Source organism: Conger conger, chromosome 18, assembly GCF_963514075.1.
Source record: "Conger conger chromosome 18, fConCon1.1, whole genome shotgun sequence".
Taxonomy (NCBI): Eukaryota; Metazoa; Chordata; class Actinopteri; order Anguilliformes; family Congridae; genus Conger; species Conger conger.
The window spans coordinates 32395728-32418850 of record NC_083777.1 but is presented as its reverse complement, the minus strand read 5'-3'; the positions used below and the strand labels follow the sequence as shown (position 1 = coordinate 32418850).

The window sequence follows — 23123 nt, the reverse complement described above, 5'->3', positions numbered from 1 at the left end:
CCCCACCCCACCCCACCCCATCTGCCACCCTCCACCTACCTCTCTGCCTCAACCTCCCTCCTTGCGCTCTCCACAGACAGAAAAGGTTTGAGAAAATCATTTAAAAAATAGCTGAAACCATGTGTCCCAAATTACACATGAAGATCATTTGGGTCTGTCTGAAAATTATTAAATTCAAAACTTTATTCTTTACTTTGTAGCAGTAATATATCATTATTTGAAATACATCAAAATGAGACAGTATCATACAGGCCCAAATGTTATGTCCCTTTACTTATTTTACCGTCTCCTGCCTACTTCCTGGGACCGTTGCCATGCCCGCTTCAATGAGGTCACATTATAAATGTTATGTGCACATGATCACTTAGTTTATATGCAAGGTCTTTTAGGGGAAAATGCTGAATGACAATTGTGAGATGAGGAGAAAAACTCACCTGAATTCACCCTATGAGGGGTTGTCAATCACCAACAACTTTATCTTCAACTCAAATGTTGTTTATTGACTGTGGTTCTGTAATAACAAATACAAATGCAGCATTAATATAGATGAACAATTTAATTACAATAACAAAATAGTTCAGAATCATAAATCCCAAGATATTCAAGGAACTAAATTATTAACGTTACAACTGTACACTCATTGAGCACTTTATTAGGTATTTACAACTACATTCGCACAGGTGTCACGTTTCTGAATGACGCAATTCGTGAATTTATCAGAATCAGAATGATAGAACTGCGCCATGTTGGCTAACAAAAACGTAAATTCCACAAGAGTCTAATCTCAACATTAGTTTGCGAAAACTACATACATTCACTGAAATATCGCAAACAAACTTTAATACTGCATGTAGCGCTCTACCGATAACTCCTCTCGTGTATAGTATATAAACAAAAACGTATGATCACGATAATGGAGCATTCTAATCAGCTGAGCTTATCGCGAACTTACTATAAAATAATGTAGCCTGTAATATCTATCTTCATATGAATATATATATAATAATATACTTACAATCAGATGCACGCATTAATGAATAATTCCCACAGTCTAACCGACTGACATTAGTTTTGCAACGAATCCCCGAAGATGTGGTGTCCGTCTTCTACACTTGATTCCACGGAACTTCGGATGTGAAGAAAGCGAAAGCCGTAGCCTACTGCATTGCTCTGAAATGTGTTATGCACTGAGAGCTTTCTTTCCTATTCGTTTATCTAGTGGACGTATGGAGGTAGGTTTTCACCCACTGGCGGTCACACTGACTTGGGCACCTGTGTCTAGAATCCAACAGCAAAACTGTGGCTGTAGCACTTCACTATATACTTCCTCCCGACGAGCTGAGCCAGCATCTCCTTAGACTGAGGCAGTTTAAATTAATCTGGTGACGGCTCAATGACGCCATAGTTAAGCGTCCTACCCAGAGGTTTTATATAATCACGCTTCTGCATTCGCGAACACGGAAATTAGATAAAGGCTGATATTTACATTTTACATTTTAGTCATTTGGCAGACGCTTTTAATCCAAAGCGATTTACAAGTGCATAGGTTCTACCACAAGTCAAAGCATCACATCCAGGACTAGGAAAATACACATGGAATGCTGTTCTAAACATATTCGTCATCATAAGTGCAATTTTTATTTATTTTTAATTTTTTTTTGGGGGGGGGGGGTTAGACAAGGATAGGGATATCAGAAAGAAGGGGCAGGGGAAATCAGGAGGGAGGACTAAGGTAGAGTTTGAAAAGGTGGGTTTTGAGTCTGCGTCGAAATAGGGGGAGGGATTCTGCTGTTCTGACAGTGGTAGGCAAGTCATTCCACCACTGAGGAACCAGAACGGAAAACAGGCGTGAACGTGCAGCTTGACCGCCAGGTGCACGTGGAGAGGGAACCATAAGGCGACCAGAGCTGGCAGACTGGAGTGGTCTAACTGGGGAGTAGGGAGTGATCAAGGATTGTATGTAGGGTGGGGCAGTCCCCTTAGCAGCCTGAAATGCCAACACTAGGGCCTTGAAACGGATGCGTGCGGCAATAGGAAGCCAGTGGAGGCCAATGAGAAGCGGGGTGACATGAGCCGACCTGGGCTGACTGGTGATCAGGCGGGCTGCAGCATTCTGGACCAGCTGGAGGGGCTTGATGGCACAAGCTGGGAGACCGGCTAGGAGGGAGTTGCAGTAATCCAGGCAGGAAATGACAAGCGCCTGGACTAGGAGCTGGGTGGCTTTCTCCGTCAGGAAACTACAAAGTCCTCAACAGTCAGTGAGAGGTCGATTGACGGAGAGGACTTAGCAGGGATGTAGAGAAGCTCAGTTTTGGCAAGGTTGAGCTTCAGGTGGTGGGAAGTCATCCAGGCAGAGATATCAGCCAAGCAGGCAGAGATCTGTGTGGTGACTTGGGTGTCGGGGGGGAAGGAAATAAAGAGTTGGGTGTCATCAGCGTAAGAGTGATAAGAAAAGCCATGGGAAGAGATAACAGAACCAAGAGACATGGTGTATAGCGAGAAGAGGAGAGGCCCAGGAACTAATTATGTTCTGCTAATCGTAGTCAAACACTAATAAATCAGAGGCGTGCTATATAGTCACCTCAGCGTTGAGTTCAGCTGTAACGTTCCTCACCCAGGAGGACTGTCTCTCCGCCACCTTTAAACCACAACTGCTCCATGTCCAGAGCTTCTGTTCCCGAGAGCCAAGCACCAGAACTTTCTCAGGTAATTCTGATCAGAGAAATTGAATCATTTGTTTTGGTAAGCGAGCGCTCTCTGCTAAAACATTAGAAAGCCCTGTTCGATCGCAGCAGCCTGTGCGGTAGGAAACCCGCGCTGGTCTTGAATCCAAAGAAATGGTCCTTTGACCATTGTACAAGTTTCAGTCTTCGGTTGGTCACGAGCTCGAAAAGCTCACAGACAGTTGTTTCAGTCCACTCAACTTGAAGCACTGCGTCGTGAAAAAGCCTCAGGCTATTCTGCAAAAACAGCAGGTATGCCTGGAGTTCACAGAGCACACCTTCGCCGTCCTCGTCATTTGTGGAAAAACCTCCAAAGCGTTGATGGGCAGCGGTGACTAGCTTTTGACAGCAGGCCAGCAGTCATGAAGCCGTTTGACAGCTGGCCACAAACTGAGCCACCGTGTTGGTACGTGCCTGTGGAGTGTCATGTAGTCCTCACACACAAGCTCAAAAATGTCCTTCAGTTCTTGAACATGTTTAGCAGATGCTGAAAAGTGGTTGTATATTTCCGTGACTATGCTCTTGATGTCCACTTTACGCTTGTCACCTGAATTCTTCCCACAATTATGCAGGATGGGACCATGCAGTTCGCTTTGATGATCACACCATTCTTGTCTTTTAACTTCTCATACACAGATTTCTGTACCCATAATTCACGCTGCCAGTATCTGCTGAGTATGAAGAGACCCGTTCTAACCCCAGAACGGGTCATCGTAGAGGTCCAATGATTTGTTCTGCATGCCAAACTCTGGGGTGTAAAATCGAGAAATATATATATATATATATATATATATATTTTTTTTTTTTTTTCATACCATGATCACTGAAATGAGGGATGTTGGATAACCGTTCCTTTTTCGGTGGTCACCATAATGGTTGCTTTGACATCCAAACACATCAATACCACTTTGGTTCTCTCACTATGATGGTAATGTAAACGTCAGCTGAACCTTGACCTCCCAAGAGCTCTGAGGCAATGATAGAACACTCAGTTCCACTCACAATCGGGTATGTCTCAACAAAAACACAAAAAACATTTCCCAACTTTCCACACTTGAAGATGCGATACATTCTCTTCAGAACCTTCTTATCAGTAGGGCGGCCTGTAGGGTAGTGGTTAAGGTAAATGACTGGGACAAGCAAGGTCGGTGGTTCGAATCCCAGTGTAGCTACAATAAGATCCGCTCAGCCGTTGGGCCCTTGAGAAAGGCCCTTAACCCTGCATTGCTCCAGGGGAGGTTTGTCTCCTGCTTAGTCTAATCAACTGTACGTCGCTCTGGATAAGAGCGTCTGCCAAAATGCCAATAATGTAATGTAATGTAATGTAATGTTATCAATAGTGAAAAAGTCACTTTCTCTTCATAAAGCAGTTTACTCTATTTATACAGTTAAAAAAGAATCAGTCACTCAGACAACACTACAAATGTTTAAACACTAAGGCAATCTCACTGTGATATGAAATGTAACTTGAAATGGGAGCTCGTGGATGGATTAATTGCTCACGTCTAGTCACGATTCCATTGCTGAGTAGGCCTATCAGCAGCAAAGCCACTGTTTCTGTGTTGTATTTTGTCCTGATGTATTCTTGTTCTAGTTACTGTTTGTTAAAAATACAGTCAGCGGGCATGATGAGGGAGACAATCCTAGAAACATACATTCCCATTTTATAGTTACCCGTGGCCTGTATGTATGTGCTAAATCTGCCAAATATTTTTGATGTTGGTTAGCACCTAGGGAAAGGAGCCAAAAAGACTTCCAACAATTCAAACTAATGGTCCCCAGAGGTGTGGTTATCCATAACCTTGATCCACATTTCTTTTAAAAATGTCTTTCTCTAGACTGACTTTTCCTGTTCCCTGCCTATAAAACTAAACTAAATCAAGCGTCTTCGTCTCACCTACTTCCCCAGTCAGGTCACTGATATAACTAATGCCAACACCTGGTCTGCACTGCCTCCTCTTGGTCAAAATAAGTACTGCAAATGCAGTATTTGAATGCAATAATCTTGCTCTTAAAATATGTTTCAACAGACATTCTTGCAGGTCCTACAAATGCACTTGAACAAGCCAGTCAGTATAAGAACATCTGTTAGCCTGTAGATCAAAGGCCTGTAAAAACTGTGGCATAATTCTATAGACTGTATTCATGTGGAGACAGTGAAGATTTTAGATTATTGCAGGATACCAAAACACTGTGAAACCAGCTTGGTAGGCTATTGGCATAACATTGAAATTATACTGTGTAGCATTTCTCAGCAGAAGATAGTCTTATCTTCAAACATAAACCAAAGACCTCCACTCCCAGTCAGCGATTTCTGCACTGCCATTAGATTATGGGAAATGATTTATTTTCAGTTTTCAGGGGTATGGGGGAGACAACTGTGTCCTCAATGATTAATGATATTTGGGCAGATTCATTGTGGATTTTGAATCAATCAGCAACAGACTTTGGTTTTGTTGCCATTTCGTTTGAGGAAGTTGTGTTTCATCCAGGTTGATTGCGGAGATGCAGGTTTCAATGTGGGATGATGGTGGGTTTTGGAGCTGATGTAGATTGGGGGTATCGTCATTGTAGAAGTGAAAATCCAGGTTGAAGTGGCAGATGATTTGTCCAAGTGGTAAAATGTAGATGGTGAAGAGGAGGGGGCCAAGGACGGAACTTTGAGGAACACCCTGTGTGGTGGTGGCTGTCAGATTTCTGGCCTGAGACAGTGACCAAGTGTTTCCGGTGAGAGAGATATGATTGGAACTAGTCCAGTGCAGTACCCTCAACACCCAGGTCCTCAAATCAGTGGAGGGGTTCAAACAGGTTAGAGGAGTCAAGGACAAAATAATTTGTTGGAATTTTGAGCATTTGAAAATTACACAGAGGATTTGGGAACTGACATGAGTCAACCCTTGAAACAGAAAGTTCATATGCATTGTAAAGATAGCTTCTGACACTATAACAATGCTAACCTGTCAGCTTTTGGGTTTGCAACTACACTTACAAAATAATGAATAATCTAAATGGGTTTGGTAGCTGGTGCAGTGGATTAGTTTGTCTTCAGGAGACCAACTGATGATGGGCTCAAAAGCTTCTAACACAGCACTGCTCTGGAGGCACAGCCTACAGAAGAGGATACATATTGTTATGCATTCTGATTGATTTTTGCTGATAGAAAAAATACAGATATTACAATCAACCGACAATCAGGATTGTGGAGTAGGGCTCTGGAATGATGAGCAGTCTCAGATGTAACTTTGGGTATGTAACAATTAGAGTATGTATACTGTACATCCTTATATCATGGCGAGATAGCACTTCAAAACCAAGAGAGTGGCTGTACAGGATCTTTGATATTATACAGTTGTCCTCTGTGCTATCGCCTTCTAACACAGTCATTAGATCCCTAATTCTTTGTGGAAAGAATGTGACGAGAATTAATTGGCAACAAATTCACGTATATCCTCCCAAAATGATTTAGAACTGAACATTTGGAAGTTATCTTCCAGCTGATAAGGACTGGCTGAGGAACATTAATATATCACAGGGCTGCGTTTCCCGAAGCCTTCTTAACGATACGTCGTTCATTATACCTTAAGCTCTACCTTAACATTTCAGCATGTTTCCGGAAACGTTCTTAACTAAGTATACCTTCTGTAAGTGGTCATTTCGGAAGGTTGGTCTGGACCACTCTTAGCTACACCATATCAATGTTGTCAGCTCACTCCATGAGTGGCCACCACTGTTAAGAACGCAAGCCTCTGAAATGTTGCTCCTAGTTACATCTCAATTTGTTAAGCAATTAAGCAACGGAGCGGCCTGTAGCATAGTGGTTAAGGTAAATGACTGGGACACGCAAGGTCAGTGGTTCTAATCCAGGTATAGCCACAATAAGATCCGCACAGCCATTGGGCCCTTGAGAAAGGCCCTTAACCCTGCAATGCTCCAGGGGAGGATTGTCTCCAGTCTAATCAACTGTATGTTGCTCTGGATAAGAGCGTCTGCCAAATGCCAATAATGTAATATGTACACAAATAATTCTACAGTTGTAATTGCCTAATAATGATACTAAAATACCACATTAATGGGTGTGTTTTCATGCAAAGAATAAAATTGTACATTACAATGGATCCATGTTGCACTTTATTGAATATGCAGCTTAATTGCCTTTTAAATTATATTTAGAAACTGACGATTTCCCACTCTCTCTGTGGGCTGGAGCAATGTTTAACCATAGTGTCTTCTTGGTTTTGTTCGACACCATATTCCTAAAACTGGAAAATAATGTTTCTTTATTCAGTGCCACATCTCCATCTCGTTTGCTGTGAACCTATGGGAGTGCTTCTTTCTTTGGTTTTTTCCCGCCATATCTTACGTTGTTTTCGTGTTGGTGCATTTTGCTTGTTGGTATGCTTTTATTGAAAACGTCAGCCAATCAGAGAAAATAGTGAATTACAACAGTAATGTGATGGTGCTTCTGGCAAATCAACCCTGATTGCAAAGTCATTTAAGGCACCACAACAGATATTAAAATAATGTAAATAAAACATGACATGCCAAAGGTGTATTGCCAGGTGGCGCAGTGGGATGAGGTGTGATACCACAATCTGAGGTGCCGTGTTCTTACTCACATTTGGCGAAAATTATATATATGGTTGGATAAGTCAGTTTGTAAGTTTTCAATTCTATTAATAAGGTCCCACCAGTCGTGATAGATGCAATATTTGTAAGTATTGCACGCAGTCAAGCAGTCGCTGCATGGAGTGAATAATCGGAATAACCTGGAGTCAAGCAACCTGGGCCAAGTAACTTCGCACGTAAAAGCTATCCCTAAGAAACCTCCTCAGGTATAGCTCAGGAAACACGCTGAGAGAAGTAAACAACTTTAGTAAGGTATACCTTTCGAGTCTTCGTAAAACGCTAAGAGACACCATGATCGGGAAACGGCCAGTTCAACTCCCACATGTCTTGAGCAAAGACGATGCAGGTGAATGGAGTGAAAGTCAATTTTCCACCTAATGAGGTGGGTGTGCTTGGTACTCACAGACACACTAAAGGATTGCTATAAAAGACCCAATTGGATGAAGTCACATGTGTTTCCCTGGCTTGACTGAGACATTCCAGGAGAAGGGTGCATTTTTCCTTCCCAAACCATCTTCCTACCTGACTGAGTTCCAGCCATACTGCCAGATGTTTTATCAAGGGGTTGACTAAAGTCACCTCACCTCATTTTCTAAATTTCCTAACAAGAAATACTGGTTCAGTAGTTGAACTCATACCAGGCAGTCCTGTAGGAGGGGTCCTCAGTAAAGCCCAGTTTCTTAAAGAGCCTGTAGGAGACCTGGTTCTCCTCCTCGATGTAGCAGTACACAGGGTAACCCTGGGCATGGAGCCTTGCTGCCATGGTGCTCACCAGGATCTTGGCATAGCCCTTCCCCCTGTGCTCTGGCAGGGTGTACAGCATCCCCATGGCACAGAAATCATACAGCAGCACCCAGGAAACTGGACGGCCTTCTTCATCAGTGATGCAACATGTGGGGAAGTGGCTTATCAGATGTTTGATTAGTTGAAAACCTTTTTTATCACCTCCAAGTTTCCAGGTTTCATTCAACAACCCGACATGGGATTCATTCAGGGAGGAGATCCTGGCCTCCACATCTCTGTGGGGAAGAACAGGAACACAGGACTTAGGTAGAGTGAAACGGCCTGTTTCATGACCAGTCATTTGGATTTCATTTAGTCAATAAACTACAGCATGACTTGTATGAACAGTGCTCTTTGGTATTGAGAGCATCTCTCCATCTACATATTCCAAATGTGCAGGGAGGGATCCCTCCAGGTCATTTGTCTGCTTTCGCAATCTAAAGACTCGTTCAAATAGTGACTCTTCGCAACATCCCTTTTGCTTCTTCAAAGAATTCTAAGTGTCAGCAGTGGTGCTTGGATGGCCTGGCATCAGAGTTCAGTGTCAGTTTCTCACTAAATAGAACAGAATCCTCAGTTCTGGAGTCAGTTCACTTGGTCCTCACTCTGGATGCCATACGAGTGTGTGTTTGAGTGTGTGTGTGTGTGTGAGTGTGTGAGTGAGTGCGTGTGAGTGTTTGTGTGTGAGTGTGTGAGTATGTGTGAGTGTGAGTGAGTGTTTGTCTATGTGTGTGTGTGTGTGTGTGTGTGTGTGTGTGTGTGTGTGTGTGTGAGTTTGTGTGAAAGAAGCATTCATCAGGGCCAGCACAGCCTGATTCCCCCAATGTACCTGCTCACTGTCAGCTGAGGAAGGAGACTTGGGTCTCGTAATTCCAGGAGATGAACAACAAAACACTGTCTGAATGTGACTCCTTTTGCATCAGAGATGGCCTTCAACATGGTGGCATGATGGATGTCCATCCCTATGGAAAAGAACACAACCCCATCATGAAATGCTATTACTATGACTAATAGGGTTGAATTGCCAAGAAATGTGAAAAAATAAAATAATTTTCTACCCCCAATTTTGAAGTATTGATTCCAGTCCAAGCAGTTGTCTTCTGTCAACATTCTCTTCAGAATCTTCTCATCAGTACTGAATAAAGTCACTTTTTTATAAAGCAGTGCACTCTGTTCACACAGTTAAAAAACAAAATCAGTTCCTCAGACCCATGTAAGGGACACATGTAATATGTATTCATCTTGGAACACAAGAAAAGTCTGAAATTGACTAGATAAAGAGAGTAAGTGATTGAACATACAGATACATGCAATATGTAGTCACCTGTGGGTGCGGTCGAAAAATGATGGTTTTAAAATCAGGCCAGGAGTCCACAACAACCTCTAGTGTATGTGGTTTGTCTCTATTCATCGCAAAGAGAAATCCATAAACCTAAAGGGCAAAATACAAAAATGTTCTTACTCAGATCTAGTGATCATGTTGATTGCAATTTGCAATGCATGCATTAACTCAACTTATCCATCAAACAATTCAGGAAATACACAAATTGATTGTTAAATGTTTAAATACATTCACAACTACATCACATCATTCATACATTCATTATCCTAACCTGCTTATCCTGAACAGGGTCGCTGGAGCCTATCCCAGCATGCATTGGGCGAAAGGATGGAATACACCCTGGACAGGTCGCCAGTCCATCACAGGGCACACACACCATTCACTCACACACTCATACCTATGGGCAATTTAGACTCTCCAATCAGCCTAACCTGCACCATCCGTGCCGCCTATTACATCACATCAGCTAAATACAATTATTTCAATGAATCAATTTATCCAACACATATCTACAAAATGTTGGTTACTTCATTGTTCATTTTTATAATAATTATCATTTCACTTAATAGTGAATACTCTACATAAAGTATGCATTCCAGGTACCTTGATACTTTTTGGTAAGTGTGAGTGCAGGACCTTTTCTGCTTGCTGTAATTCAGCCTTGTTTAAAATCTTCATCTTTTCAGACGTGACAGATACGATAAGCAGCTAACAACCTAAAAGAAGAACGGACTACATTTGAAACACCTCCAGAAAATCGAGAGAGTATGTCTGTAGCCCGTATCAACCCTTTTTGTTTTTGGAGTCAGAATTACTCCAAATATTACTAAAACAAAGTTACATGAGCTCAAACACAGTGAAAATGGAAGCTTGTTTTCTCACTGAAAAGATTTTTTAAAGGTTTTTGAATGGATGCAGATTATTTTAGCTGTGGCTGGTGTGTTAGAAACACAATGGAGCCACAGTCACAACACTGGACAAATCCCCTTTCATATTTGCTGAGAATATCACCAAAAATTAGCATTCTCCATTGTTTTTCTCAGCTACATCTAATCAGTTTTCCAAAAAGGACATTTGCAGACTCCAAAAGGACACATGGAAACTACATGATATTATGGGTGTAAAATACTGCATTCTGCTTACTAAACTATACAACTGAGAAAAGCGTTTGCCCCCACCCCACCCCACCCCACCTGCCACCCTCCACCTACCTCTCTGCCTCAACCTCCCTCCTTGTGCTCTCCACAGACAGAAAAGTTTTGAGAAAATCATTAAAAAATTAGCTGAAACCATGTGTCCCAATTTACACATGAAGATCATTTGGGAATTATTATATTAAATTTGTTGCAGTAATATATAATTCTTTGAAATTCTCATGGTGAGGAGTGGTTGCCAAAGGAAGCCAGAGGGCAGGGCTTCATCGTTTGCACCTGGTCCTTGTTAGCACCAGGGGAGTGTTCTTCCTGTGGGTATTTAGGGGCAGTGCAGGTGTGGCGCCATGGAATGTGCTACTGTTTATAATTTAGTTCATAATATGCATTTTGTTCATAATATGCATTGCTTCTTATGATACCCCCCATGCATTTTTAAATGTTCGTTTAATATTTATTTGGTTGTTCAAACAGTATTTTGGACAGTTTGCCTGCAACTCCTCTTCGCACACCACTCCTAGCCGCTAGGTGGCCGTAGTCACACCGGATATCATCCACACGCGCTGTACCTTGGCCAGAACGAGTCATGTCAGTGTGAATGAAAGCAGAAAGCAGGAGCGTATCATAGCTGCTTATCGTGACTACAGTTTAGCTAACAATATTTTCATGTGTTGTTGCAGGTGAGAAAGTAATATAACATCACGATAAGTACTGTTTAGAACTTATGGTTTATATTATCTCATGCTGAATGTCCGGTGTTTATGTTTAGGAGAGGAATGAAAGTGACGACGATAGCTTGTTAGCATAGCCACGTGGCTCGGCACAGAGAATAACGTTAGACTAGTGAAGTTGGAAGTGAGCTGTTGTTTCTGGGTTTAAAGGCGCCGTTTTGGGAATGTCACAGCATAAAAGTTAAACCGTGAATGTTATAAAATATGGTGCTAATAGTAGTAATAGCTGGATCATTGTCATTTCATTTTCTTGTTTTGGTAATGGTATTATAGTAATATAATATATGTATTATATGTAATATATGTATTATATGTAATATATGTATTATATGTAATATATGTATTATATGTATATAATATGACAATTTCTCTGATCATTATAAAATATTGTAAGTGCAGAACAAGTCATGTCAGTGTGAATGAAAGCAGAAAGCAGAAGCGTATCATAGCTGCTTATCGTGACTACAGTTTAGCTAACAATATTTTCATGTGTTGTTGCAGAATATAATAAAATATGAGCACCTGGATATCACAAAGTGTCATTATTCAAGTGTGCAACACAGACAGTTCACCATCGCTTTTGTGTCAAACTGTCTTTGCACTGAGCCGGTAAATGCGCCAGGTAGACTCGGTAAATGTCCGGAACGGTGATTCCTTGACCGAAGGTTCTAAGGTTGTGTTCGCTCACGTCTAACGATAAGATTCTGGTTTTTCTTTTATTTCGTCGGCTCGTGTGAGTCCGTGGGTGAAGGACGGTGTCCCCGGTACGTGTATTTTGGTTCTCATTTTGTCCTGAGCTGCGTCTGATGGTTTTTATTTTTGTGCCTAGCCTTTTATGCTAGGTTGTACTTTATTTTCCTTATCGGTCGGTGACCGCCAGTGCAAAAGTGAAAAGCACTTCTTTTGGTTGAGTTATTCGCCCCGGTTTTCCAAAGGTTGTTCTATTTTCGCCAGCCGTTTTTTGGGCTTCATCTTTATTTGTATTCGGGAATCTTATTTGCGTTATTTCCTTTCTGTTCCTCCCTCTGTTCCGGGAGTAGACATCATTATTTTATTGTGTGTATTCCCATCTGTAAACCTCCCGGGATTTACTGGCGAACACGTTCGCTTAGCAGGGTTATTCCCTCAGTCGCGTCTGGATCTCCGCACAGCCTCAACCCTCACATAAATACATCAAAATAAGACAGTATCATACAGGCCCAAATGTTATGTCCCTATACTTATTTTACCGTCTCCTGCCTACTTCCTGGGACCGAGGTCACATTATAAATGTTATGATCACTTAGTTTATATGCAAGGTCTTTTAGGGGAAAATGCTGAATGGCAATTGTGAGATGAGGAGAAAAACTCAAGGTGTCCCAAATTACCTGAATTCACCCTATGAGGGGTTGTCAATCACCAACAATTTTATCTTCAACTCAAATGTTGTTCTGTGACTATGGTTCTGTAAAAACAAATACAGCATAACAAATGCAGCATTAATATATATTAATAATAGACTTACTGAAACAAGAGTTCAGAATAATAAATCCCAAGATATTCAAAGAACTAAATAATTACCGTTACAACTATACACTCAGTGAGCCCTTTATTAGGTATATTTACAACTACATTCGCACAGGTGTCATGTTTCTGAATGATGCAATTGAATTTATTTGAATTGAATTTATCAGAATCAGAATTATAGAACTGCGCCATGTTGGCTAACAAAAACGTAAAATTCACAAGAGCCTAATCTCAACATTAGTTAGCGACAACTACATACATTCACTGAAATATCGCAAACAAACTTTAATACTGCATGTAGCGCTCTACCGATAACTCCTCTCGTGTATAGTATATAAACAAAAACAGCATGATCACGATAATGGAGCATTCTAGTCTAGTTATCGCGAACTTACTATAACATAATTTAGCTTATAATATCCATCTTCATATGAATGTATATATAACAATATACTTACAATCAGATGCAGGCATTAAGAAATAATTCCCACAGTCTAACCGACTGACATTAGTTTTGCAACGAATCCCCGAAGATGTGGTGTCCGTCTTCTACACTTGATTCCACGGAACTTCGGATGTGAAGAAAGCGAAAGCCGTAGCCTACTGCATTGAATTGAAATATGTTTTGCACTGAGAGCTTTCTTTTATCTACTGGACGTAGGGAGGTAGGTTTTCACCCACTGGCGGTCACACTGACTTGGGCACCTGTGTCTAGAATCCAACAGCAAAACTGTGGCTGTAGCACTTCACTATATACTTCCTCCTAGTTCGCTAGTAAGCACGAATGGTGCAGTGAAAGCGAAGCTGGTAGCAGGTTATCGCGACAACACTCTCCGATGACGTAACCCTCAAATTAAAAAGAACGTTGTTGCCCTTGGCTGGAAGCGAGCTCGTCTTTAGCTGACTGGTAACGCGTTCGTTCAACAAATAATTTGAATTTAAAGTGAGAGGCCGGGATTCAAATCCCACCTCGGACTCGGGCAATTTCTCACCTGTTACACATACAATCATGTAGATACGGGTCAGAAGCTTCAGTTAATGTTCACATCAACCATCAGAATGGGGAAAGAATGTGATCTTAGTGAATTTGACCTTGGAATGATTGTTGGTGGCAGACAGGGTGGTTTGAGTATCTCAGAAACTGCTGATCCTGAAACAAACTAAACAAACCAGTGAGTAGCAGTTCTGCAGACAGAAACGCCTTGTTAATGAGAGACATCAGAGGAGACTGGTCAAAACTGACAGGAAGGTGACAGTAATGCAAATAACCACACATTACAACAGTGCTATGCAGAAGAGCATCTCTGAGCACACAACACATTGTGATGTACTGGACAGTGACTACACAGCTCAGCTTGGAGTCATCTTGTTTATTGCGCTACGCAGTCAATATATGAACTAGTGTGTTTGTACTGTAATACTTTTGTAAATAGCACTTGCACTTTGTATAATACATCTTTTTGCACTTTAATTGTCTGGCCCTCATTATTTACACTGAACACGCTCAACACCCATCCAAAATATGTTACGCACTCCCTCCTACCCCGAGACACCTGAGGGACGTAACACTGACTTGGCCACAGTTGAGAAGTTTTTTCCAACAACAGCTAACTAATACATTATATCCAGACATTATTGCTTTTTTTATTAAGACAGTTAAGAATATGACAATGAAAGAACTTGGTTTTTTAGCTGATGATTGATTGAGCTTTGTGAATAAGATTGTCCACTTATTTCAAGTTTGAGTTGCATTCTTGTGCTCGTTGGATAACAAAATATATATATATATTTTTTTTTTTAACCATGATCACTGAAATGAGGGATGTTGGATAACCGTTCCTTTTTCGATGGTCACCATAATGGTTGCTTTGACATCCAAACACATCAATACCACTTTGGTTCTCTCACTATGACGGTAATGTAAACGTCAGCTGAACCTTGACCTCCCAAGAGCTCTGAGGCAATGATAGAACACTCAGTCCACTCACAATCGGGTATGTCTCAACAAAAACACAAAAAACTTTTCCCAACTTTCCACACTTGAAGATGCAATACATTCTCTTCAGAACCTTCTTATCAATAGTGAAAAAGTCACTTTCTCTTCATAAAGCAGTACACTCTGTTCATACAGCTAAAAAAAAGAGTCAGTTACTCAGACAACACTTCAAACACATCAATATTTAATATTAGACACTTAGGCAATCTCACTGTGATATGAAATGTAACTTGAAATGGGAACTCGTGGATGGATGAATTGCTCACTTCTAGTCACGATTCCATTGCTGTGAGTAGGCCTATCAGCAGCAAAGCCACTGTTTCTGTGTTGAATTTTGTCCTGATGTATTCTTGTTCTAGTTACTGTTTGTTAAAAATACAGGTAGCAGGCGTGATGAGGGAGACAATCCTAGAAACATACATTCTCATTTTATAGTTACCCGTGGCCTGTATGTATGTGCTAAATCTGCCGTCTATTTTTAATTTTATGGTTAGCACCTAGGGAAAGGAGCCAAAAAGACTTCCAACAATTCTAACTAATGGTACCCAGAAGTGTGGTTATCCATAACCTTGTTTCACATTTCTTTTAAAAATGTATTTCTCGAGACTGACTTTTCCTGTTCCCTCCCTATAAAACTAAACTAAATCAAGCGTCTTCGTCTCACCTACTCCTCCAGTCAGGTCACTGATATAACTAATGTCAACACCTGGTCTTCAAACATAAACCAAAGACCTCCACTCCCAGTCAACGATTTCTGCACTGCCATTAGATTATGGGAAATGATTTATTTTCAGTTTTCAGGGGTATGGGGGAGACAACTGTGTCCTCAATGATTAATGATATTTGGGCAGACTTATTGTGGATTTTGAATCAATCAGCAACAGACTTTGGTTTTGTTGCCATTTTGTTTGAGGAAGTTGTGTTTCATCCAGGTTGATTGCGGAGATGCAGGTTTCAATGTGGGATGATGGTGGGTTTTGGCGCTGATGTAGATTGGGGGTATCGTCATTGTAGAAGTGAAAATCCAGGTTGAAGTGGCAGATGATTTGTCCAAGTGGTAAAATGTAGATGGTGAAGAGGAGGGGGCCAAGGACAGAACTTTGAGGAACACCCTGTGTGGTGGTGGCTGTCAGATTTCTGGCCTGAGAGAGTGACCAAGTGTTTCCGGTGAGAGAGATATGATTGGAACTAGTCCAGTGCAGTACCCTCAACAAGGACAAAATAATTTGTTGTAATTTTGAGCGTTTGAAAATTACACAGAGGATTTGGGAACTGACATCAGTCAACCCTTGAAACAGAAAATTCATATGCATTGTAAAGATAGTTTCTGACACTATCACCTACTAACACAGTCATTAGATTCCCAAAGTTGAGAAAAATGATTTAGAACTGAACATTTGGAAGTTATCTTCCAGCTGATAAGGACTGGCTGAGGAACACTAATATATCACAGGGCTGCCTTTCCCGAAGCCTTCTTAACGATACATCCTTCGTAAGTTATACCTTAAGCTCTACCTTAACGTTTCAGCGTGTTTCCGGAAACGTTCTTAGCTAAGTATACCTTCTGTAAGTGGTAATGTCGTAAGGCTTGCTGTGAACCTATGGGAGTGCTTCTGTCTTTGGTTTTTTCCCGCCATATCTTACGTTGTTGTCGTGTTGGTGCATTTTGCTTGTTGGTATGCTTTTATTGAAAACGTCAGCCAATCAGAGAAAATAGTGAATTACAACAGTAATGTGATGGTGCTTCTGGCAAATCAACCCTGATTGCAAAGTAATTTAAGGCACCACAACAGATATTAAAATAATGTAAATAAAACATGACATGCCAAAGGTGTATTGCCAGGTGGCGCAGTGGGATGAGGTGTGATACCACAGTCTGAGGTGCCGTGTTCTTACACACATTTGGCGAAAATTATATATATGGTTGGATAAGTCAGTTTGTAAGTTTTCAATTCTATTAATAAGGTCCCACCAGTCGTGATAGATGCAATATTTGTAAGTATTCCTGTCGTGTTTTATTCATAAATAGCCCTACTTTCTCTCATCACGCAGTCAAGCAGTCGCTGCATGGAGTGAATTATCGGAATAACCTTGAGTAGTCGATGGGCCAAGTAACCTCACACGTAAAAGCTATCCCTAAGAAACCTCCTCAGGTATAGCTCAGGAAACACGCTGAGAGAAGTAAACAACTTTAGTAAGGTATACCTTTCAAACGCTAAGAGACACCGCTAATTATCGGGAAACGGCCAGGAGTGAAAGTAAATTTTCCACCGAATGAGGTGGGTGTGCTTGGTACTGACAGACACACTAAAGGATTGCTGTAAAAGACCCAATTGGATGAAGTCACATGCGTTTCCCTGGCTTGATTGAGACATTCCTGGACAAGGGTGCATTTTTCCTTCCCAAACCAACATTATCTTTTACTACCTGACTGAGTTTCAGCCATACTGCCAGATGTTTTATCAAGGGGTTGACTAAAGTCACCTCACCTCACTTTCTAAATTTCCTAAAAAGAAATACTGGTTCAGTAGTTGAACTCATACCAGGCAGCCCTGTAGGAGGGGTCCTCAGTAAAGCCCAGTTTCTTTAAGAGCCTGTAGGAGATCTGGTTCTCCTCCTCAATGTAGCAGTACACAGGGTAACCCTGGGCATGGAGCCTTGCTGCCATGGTGCTCAGCAGGATCTTGGCATAGCCCTTCCCCCTGTGCTCTGGCAGGGTGTAGAGCATCCCTACAGCACAGTAATCATACAGCAGCACCCAGGAAACTGGACGGCCTTCTTCATCAGTGATGCAACATGTGGGGAAGTGGCTTATCAGATGTTTGATTCGTTGAGAACCTTTTTCATCATCTCCAAATTTCCAGGTTTTATTCACCAAACCGACATGGAATTCATTCAGGGAGGAGATCCTGGCCTCCACATCTCTGTGGGGAAGGACAGGAACACAGAACACAGGTAGAGTGAAACGGCCTGTTTCATGACCAGTCATTTGGATTTCATTGAGTCAATAAACTACAGCATGACCTTGTATGAACAGTGCTCTTTAGTCAATAAACTACAGCATGACTTGTATGAACAGTGCTCTTTAGTCAATACACTACAGCATGACTTGTATGAACAGTGCTCTTTGGTATTGAGAGCATCCCTCCATCTTCATATTCCAAATGTGCAGGGAGGGATCCCTCCAGGTCATTTGTCTGCTTTCGCAATCTAAAGACTCGTTCAAACAGTGACTCTTTGTACCGATGATTAGCAACATTCTCAGGACACATTTTTTACGCTTTAACGTATGCTCAGTGAGTGTTCTCCTTAGAAAGCAAAAATTGAAAGATGACCAATTTAGAAGCTTCAAATTAAGCTGCCACAATGAGTTTGCAGCCTACACTACACACACTGAGACATGGTGTTACACCAGTCACATCTGTGGCCTTGAGTAGAGGTATCTACTGAGACATGGTGTTACACCAGTCACATCTGTGGCCTTGAGTAGAGGTATCTTGGCTACTCAAGCGATCTGTAACTAGCGACAAAGCAAAAAGCCATTTGTTCATGCTATTGCTTAACAAAATAATACAACTGCTTAATTTTGAGCTCCCTGTTGTGTGAAATTAGTAAGCCCTGCTCAATGGTGACAAGCAGGGTCTTATCGGGGCTTGAAGACACGCTGGTTTCATGGCGTAAAATAAACGGCGAGTGCTCTGTGCCAAGACACGAAGACAGGAATGAACCATTTCCCCCCAATGTACCTGCTCACTGTCAGCTGAGGAAGGAGACTTGGGTCTCGTAATACCAGGAGATGTTCAAGTGTAAACTGTCTCATTGTGACTCCTTTTGCAGCGGAGATGGCCTTCAACATGGTGGCATGATGGATGTCCATCCCTATGGAAAAGAACACAACCCCATAATGAAATGCTCCTATTACTATGACTAATAATAGGGTTGAATTGCCTAGAAATGTGAAAAAATAAAATAATTCTCTACCTCCAATTGTGAAGTTTTTCTTCCAGTCTAAGACGTTGTCTTCTGTCAACATTCTCTGAAGAACCTTCTCATCAGTACTGAAGAAAGTCACTTTCTTTTCATAAAGCAGTTCGCTCTGTCCACAGTTAAAAAATAATCAATTACTCAGACAAGGGACACATGCAATTGAATCATATTGAATACAGTAAATAAAAAGACATACAGATAAAGAGAATAAGTGATTGAACATACACATACATAATATTTAATATGTATTCACCTTTGGGTGCGGTTGACAAATTATGGTTTTAAAATCAGGCCAGGAGTCCACAACAACCTGTCGTGTATGTGGTTTGTCTCGATTCATAGCAAACAGATATCCATAAACCTAAAGGACAAAATACAAAAATGTTCTAACTCAGATCTAGTGATCATGTTGATTGCAATTTTCAATGCATGCGTTAACTCAACTTATCCTTCAAACAACTCAGGAAATACACAAATAGATTGTTAAATATTTAAATAAATGCACAAACCACATCACATCAGCTAAATACAATTATTTCAATGAATCAATTTATCCAACACATATCTACAAAGTGTTGGCTACTTCATTGTTCATTTTTATAATGATTATCATTTCACTTAATAGTGAATACTCTACATAAAGTATGCATTACAGGTACCTTGATACTTTTTGGTAAGTGTGAGTGCAGGACCTTTTCTGCTTGCTGTAATTCAGCCTTGTTTAAAATCTTCATCTTTTCAGACATGACAGATACGATAAGCAGCTAACAACCTAAAAGAAGAACGGACAACATTTGAAACACTTCCAGAAAATCAAGAGAGACTCAATAAGCGTATTGTCTGTAGCCCATATCAACAGTTGTGTTTTTATGAGAGAATTTCTTCAGCATAAGGACTGTATTGTAACAAACTTAATATCTAACTTGTAGAAGGCATGGACTTTGTGTTTTTTTGTACACCTGACTAATGAGAAACAGCTGAAAAGCCAACTGTCCAATTACTTTTGGTCCCCTAGAGGGGTAGGGATTTCATTCCTACTCGGATCACCTGATATTGACGTAAATTCCCTCTAAAGGTGACAGTCTGCACTGTAAATATTACATTCCATATTTAATTTCAGATCTCATTTGCAGGAGTATAGAGACAAAGAAAAACATAAATTGTACAACTGTCCAAACATTTCTGTACTGGAATGCATGAATGTGTGGGCTATTTGGTCCTTGTTTGAGTTATTTTTGGTAGAACCTGGATAAACACCCCTTCCTCATTTCTGCTCTGGTCAAAAACAAATAGTAACAATAATGAAAGTAACACTAATAATAATATTGAGCCATTGGAACAATAGTGTCTTTCTGCATGAATGCAGGCACACAAATTACTCACATCCAGTCCAAAACATAAAAGGCATAAAAAAAGTTAAATTAAGTTAAATGTGAGTATAGGTGGTCAATTGAAGATTAGAGCTTTTGATTCAAGATTAATTTACAATTTAAAAGCTTTGAGGTACCTTCTAGAGGAACAGAAATGCCTAAATGAGGAATTTGTAAACAAGTAAACATGTAGATACCAGTTATAGGTAGCTTGCTAGCTAACTAGACTCCCCTAGATACCATAAAAGTGAACATTCCCACTACAACTAGTTAACTTAGCTAACTGACAAAAACACTTTTCTTTTCACAGTATTTGTATAAGTTGCGGGATAGAATTACAAATTACGTTACTACCGGATAATTTCCTCACCCTCACCAATGTAAAACGCGAACAGCGTTCCATTGCGGCCCACGCGGTGGCCAAAAATATATCGCATCCGTAGTGGTTTAGGACTACCATTGGGAATTAATGGGTTTCGGTTTAGGGCGTTTTAGCCAAACAACTCTCGATGGCTAACAAAAAACGTTACATTCACAAGAGCCTCATCTCAACATTAGTTTGCGACAACTACATACATTCACTGAAATATCGGAAACAAACTTTAATACTGCATGTAGCGCTCTACCGATAACTCCTCTCGTATATATAAACAAAAACGGAGTATGTTCACGATAATGGAGCATTCTAGTCACCCGAGTTTATCGCGAATTTACGATAACATAATTTAGCTTATAATATCTATCTTTATATGAATATATACGTAACAATATACTTACAATTAGGTGCACGCTCTAACAACAGTTAAGAAATTATTCACAGTCAAACCGATTGACATTAGTTTTGCAACGAATCCCCGAAGATGTGGTGTCCGTCTTCTCCACTTGATTCCACGGAACTTCGGACGTGAAGAAAGCGAAAGCCGTAGCCTACTGCATTGAACTGAAATATGTTATGCACTGAGAGCTTTCTTTCCTATTCGTTTATCTAGTGGACGTAGGGAGGTAGGTTTTCACCCACTGGCGGCACTTGGGCACCTGTGTCTAATAAGAATTCAACAGCATAACTGTGGATGGACCACTTCACTATATACTTCCTCCCGACGAGCTGAGCCAGCATCTCCTTAACCTGGGGGAGAAACTGTGCAATTGGCACATTTGGTCAAAGTATTAGTTCACCTGGGGACGCCGCAATTAATCCATGCTGTAGCCGCTGCCATGGTTAGATTAGATAAAGGCCTACAGTTAACTGCTACTGTGTGAACGTTACTCCAATATTATGTTAACCAAATAGTCTCAAATTGGCCTGTAATATCTCTGAAAGGAATTACAGATCGATTTCTTTCATAAGGTATTTTTCTGTGTATTAAATATGGCCGCGTTTAACGGTGTCTCTTAGCGTTTTACGAAGACTCGACTCGAAACAACTAAAGTTGTTTACTTTTATTGGCGTGTTCCCCGAACTATCCCTTAGGAGGTTTCTTCAGCCATAGCTTCTACATGCCACGTTACTAGGCCATCGACTACTCCAGGATTGATTATTCACTTACTGGTTTAGTCCTTGAACTCATACCAGCCTGTAGGAGGGGTTTTCAGTAAAGCCGAAGACTGCATTTCCCGAAGCTTCTTAACGCTACGTCGTTCGTAAATTATACCTTAAGCTCTCCCTTAACATTTCAGCGTGTTTCCCGAAACGTTCTTAGCTAAGTATACCTTCTGATCGCACTTCATGTCGAACACCTTATCGATGTTGTCAGCTCTGTGGCCACCACTGTTACGAGCGCAAGCCTCTGAAATCAGCAGTTGCTCTTAGTTACATCTCAATCTGTTAAGCAATCTGTTAAATGTCCTACAGAGCCTGTAGGATTAACATGCATTAACTCAATGCAACATGCATTAAAACATTTATCTTTAAACAACTGAGGAAATACATGACTGAATACACAAATTAGTTGTTAAATATTTAAATAAATGCACAAACTACATCACATCTGCAAGTACAACATTTTGGCAACTTCATTGTTCATTTTAATTTTAATTATCATTTCACTTTATAGTGAATACATAAAGTATACATTAGAGGTACCTTGATACTTTTTGGTAAGTGTGAGTGCAGGACCTTTTCTGCTTCAGCCTTGTTTAAAATCTTCGTCTTTTCAGGCGTGACAGATACGATAAGCAGCTAACAACCTAAAAGAATAACGGACTGCATCTGAAACACTTGAAACATAAAAAAATGTAGAGCGACTAAATGTCGAGACTGTAGTCCATGTAAACAGTGGGGCTTTGATGAGAGCAGACTTTTACCTTCAGTATATGAACTGTACTGTAACTAGCTTAATATCTAACTTGTAAAAGGAGTGTTTTTTGTTTTTTTGCTAAAGAGAGCGGTACAATAGTCAAACGACAGCGTGTATTGAAGATGCTACGGTTTCTCACACACGGATGGGGGCAAGGCAGCTTCTCTGCAACTGCATTACCGATAGTGGTCAGAGACGCTCCTGCGTGGGCTCATCGTGTTCCAGAGAGCCTAGACAACACGTATATAATAGCATTCATACTTTTGTGGAAGTATGCAACGGCGATACGGACAAAAATGATAATTCCTCCAGAGATATTCTTAGTAATCAATGGAAATTCCATTGATATTTCTCCAAGCATGGCCTGTGATTTATTAGTGTACGTAGTGCCTTTTTGAAGAATGATGGTTTCAAAATGTTGAATTATAATTTATTTATTTATTTATTGAATCCTGATCTCAAATTCTCAAATTCTTATCCAGCACAAAAATGGCACTCAAACTTGAAAAAAGTGTACAATCTTATTCACAAAAGTCAGTCAATCAATCAATCAATTCCCCGAAAGAACCAAGTTCTTTCTTTGTCATGTTCTTAACTGTATTAGTAAAAAA

At 40.6% G+C, this 23123-nt stretch overlaps 3 protein-coding genes and 1 long non-coding RNA gene across 10 annotated transcripts in view; 1 reads left to right on the top strand and 3 right to left on the bottom strand.

Moving 5' to 3' along the window:
- LOC133118368 (glycine N-acyltransferase-like protein 3) overlaps positions 1 to 1864 on the bottom strand; it is an 8161-nt gene extending 6297 nt beyond the window's left edge. Inside the window, exons 1-2 of the mRNA XM_061228296.1 lie at positions 1016 to 1864; positions 435 to 511 (exon numbers count right to left, since the gene is read on the bottom strand). The gene's annotated coding sequence lies outside the window, so the exon portion shown is untranslated. The remainder of the gene's footprint in view (positions 1 to 434; positions 512 to 1015) is intronic.
- LOC133118370 (uncharacterized) overlaps positions 1 to 18807 on the top strand; it is a 26653-nt gene extending 7846 nt beyond the window's left edge. Inside the window, exons 2-3 of the long non-coding RNA XR_009706391.1 lie at positions 17723 to 17813; positions 18696 to 18807. This is a non-coding gene — a long non-coding RNA (uncharacterized LOC133118370). The remainder of the gene's footprint in view (positions 1 to 17722; positions 17814 to 18695) is intronic.
- On the bottom strand, positions 4161 to 13633 carry LOC133118345 (glycine N-acyltransferase-like protein 3). 4 transcript variants are annotated; one of them, XM_061228248.1, is made up of 8 exons: positions 13321 to 13633; positions 12724 to 12800; positions 10078 to 10190; positions 9457 to 9564; positions 9191 to 9302; positions 8962 to 9094; positions 7988 to 8368; positions 4161 to 5425 (listed from the first exon to the last, which is right to left on the bottom strand). In XM_061228248.1, exons 3-8 carry the CDS (start codon positions 10150 to 10152, stop codon positions 5413 to 5415), a joined length of 822 nt encoding a protein of 273 aa, XP_061084232.1. In that variant the 5' UTR covers positions 10153 to 10190; positions 12724 to 12800; positions 13321 to 13633; the 3' UTR covers positions 4161 to 5412. The 4 variants fall into 4 exon arrangements, with proteins under 4 accessions (XP_061084232.1, XP_061084229.1, XP_061084230.1 ...); XM_061228245.1 differs by having other exon boundaries at positions 8122 to 8368; XM_061228246.1 differs by lacking the exon at positions 10078 to 10190 and having other exon boundaries at positions 8122 to 8368.
- LOC133118346 (glycine N-acyltransferase-like protein 3) lies at positions 5549 to 21983 on the bottom strand. Of its 4 annotated transcripts, none has more exons than XR_009706389.1 (7): positions 21926 to 21983; positions 19505 to 19617; positions 19099 to 19206; positions 18840 to 18954; positions 18605 to 18737; positions 16199 to 17782; positions 5549 to 6091 (listed from the first exon to the last, which is right to left on the bottom strand). XR_009706389.1 is itself a non-coding variant. In XM_061228249.1 (6 exons), the coding sequence occupies exons 2-6, from the start codon at positions 19589 to 19591 to the stop codon at positions 17383 to 17385; spliced, it is 843 nt and encodes a 280-aa protein (XP_061084233.1). In that variant the 5' UTR covers positions 19592 to 19617; positions 20993 to 21753; the 3' UTR covers positions 15022 to 17382. The 4 variants fall into 4 exon arrangements, 1 of the variants encoding a protein (XP_061084233.1); XR_009706388.1 differs by lacking the exon at positions 21926 to 21983 and adding an exon at positions 21763 to 21887; XR_009706387.1 differs by lacking the exon at positions 21926 to 21983 and adding an exon at positions 20993 to 21753.
- Between the last annotated feature and the right edge of the window lie 1140 nt (positions 21984 to 23123).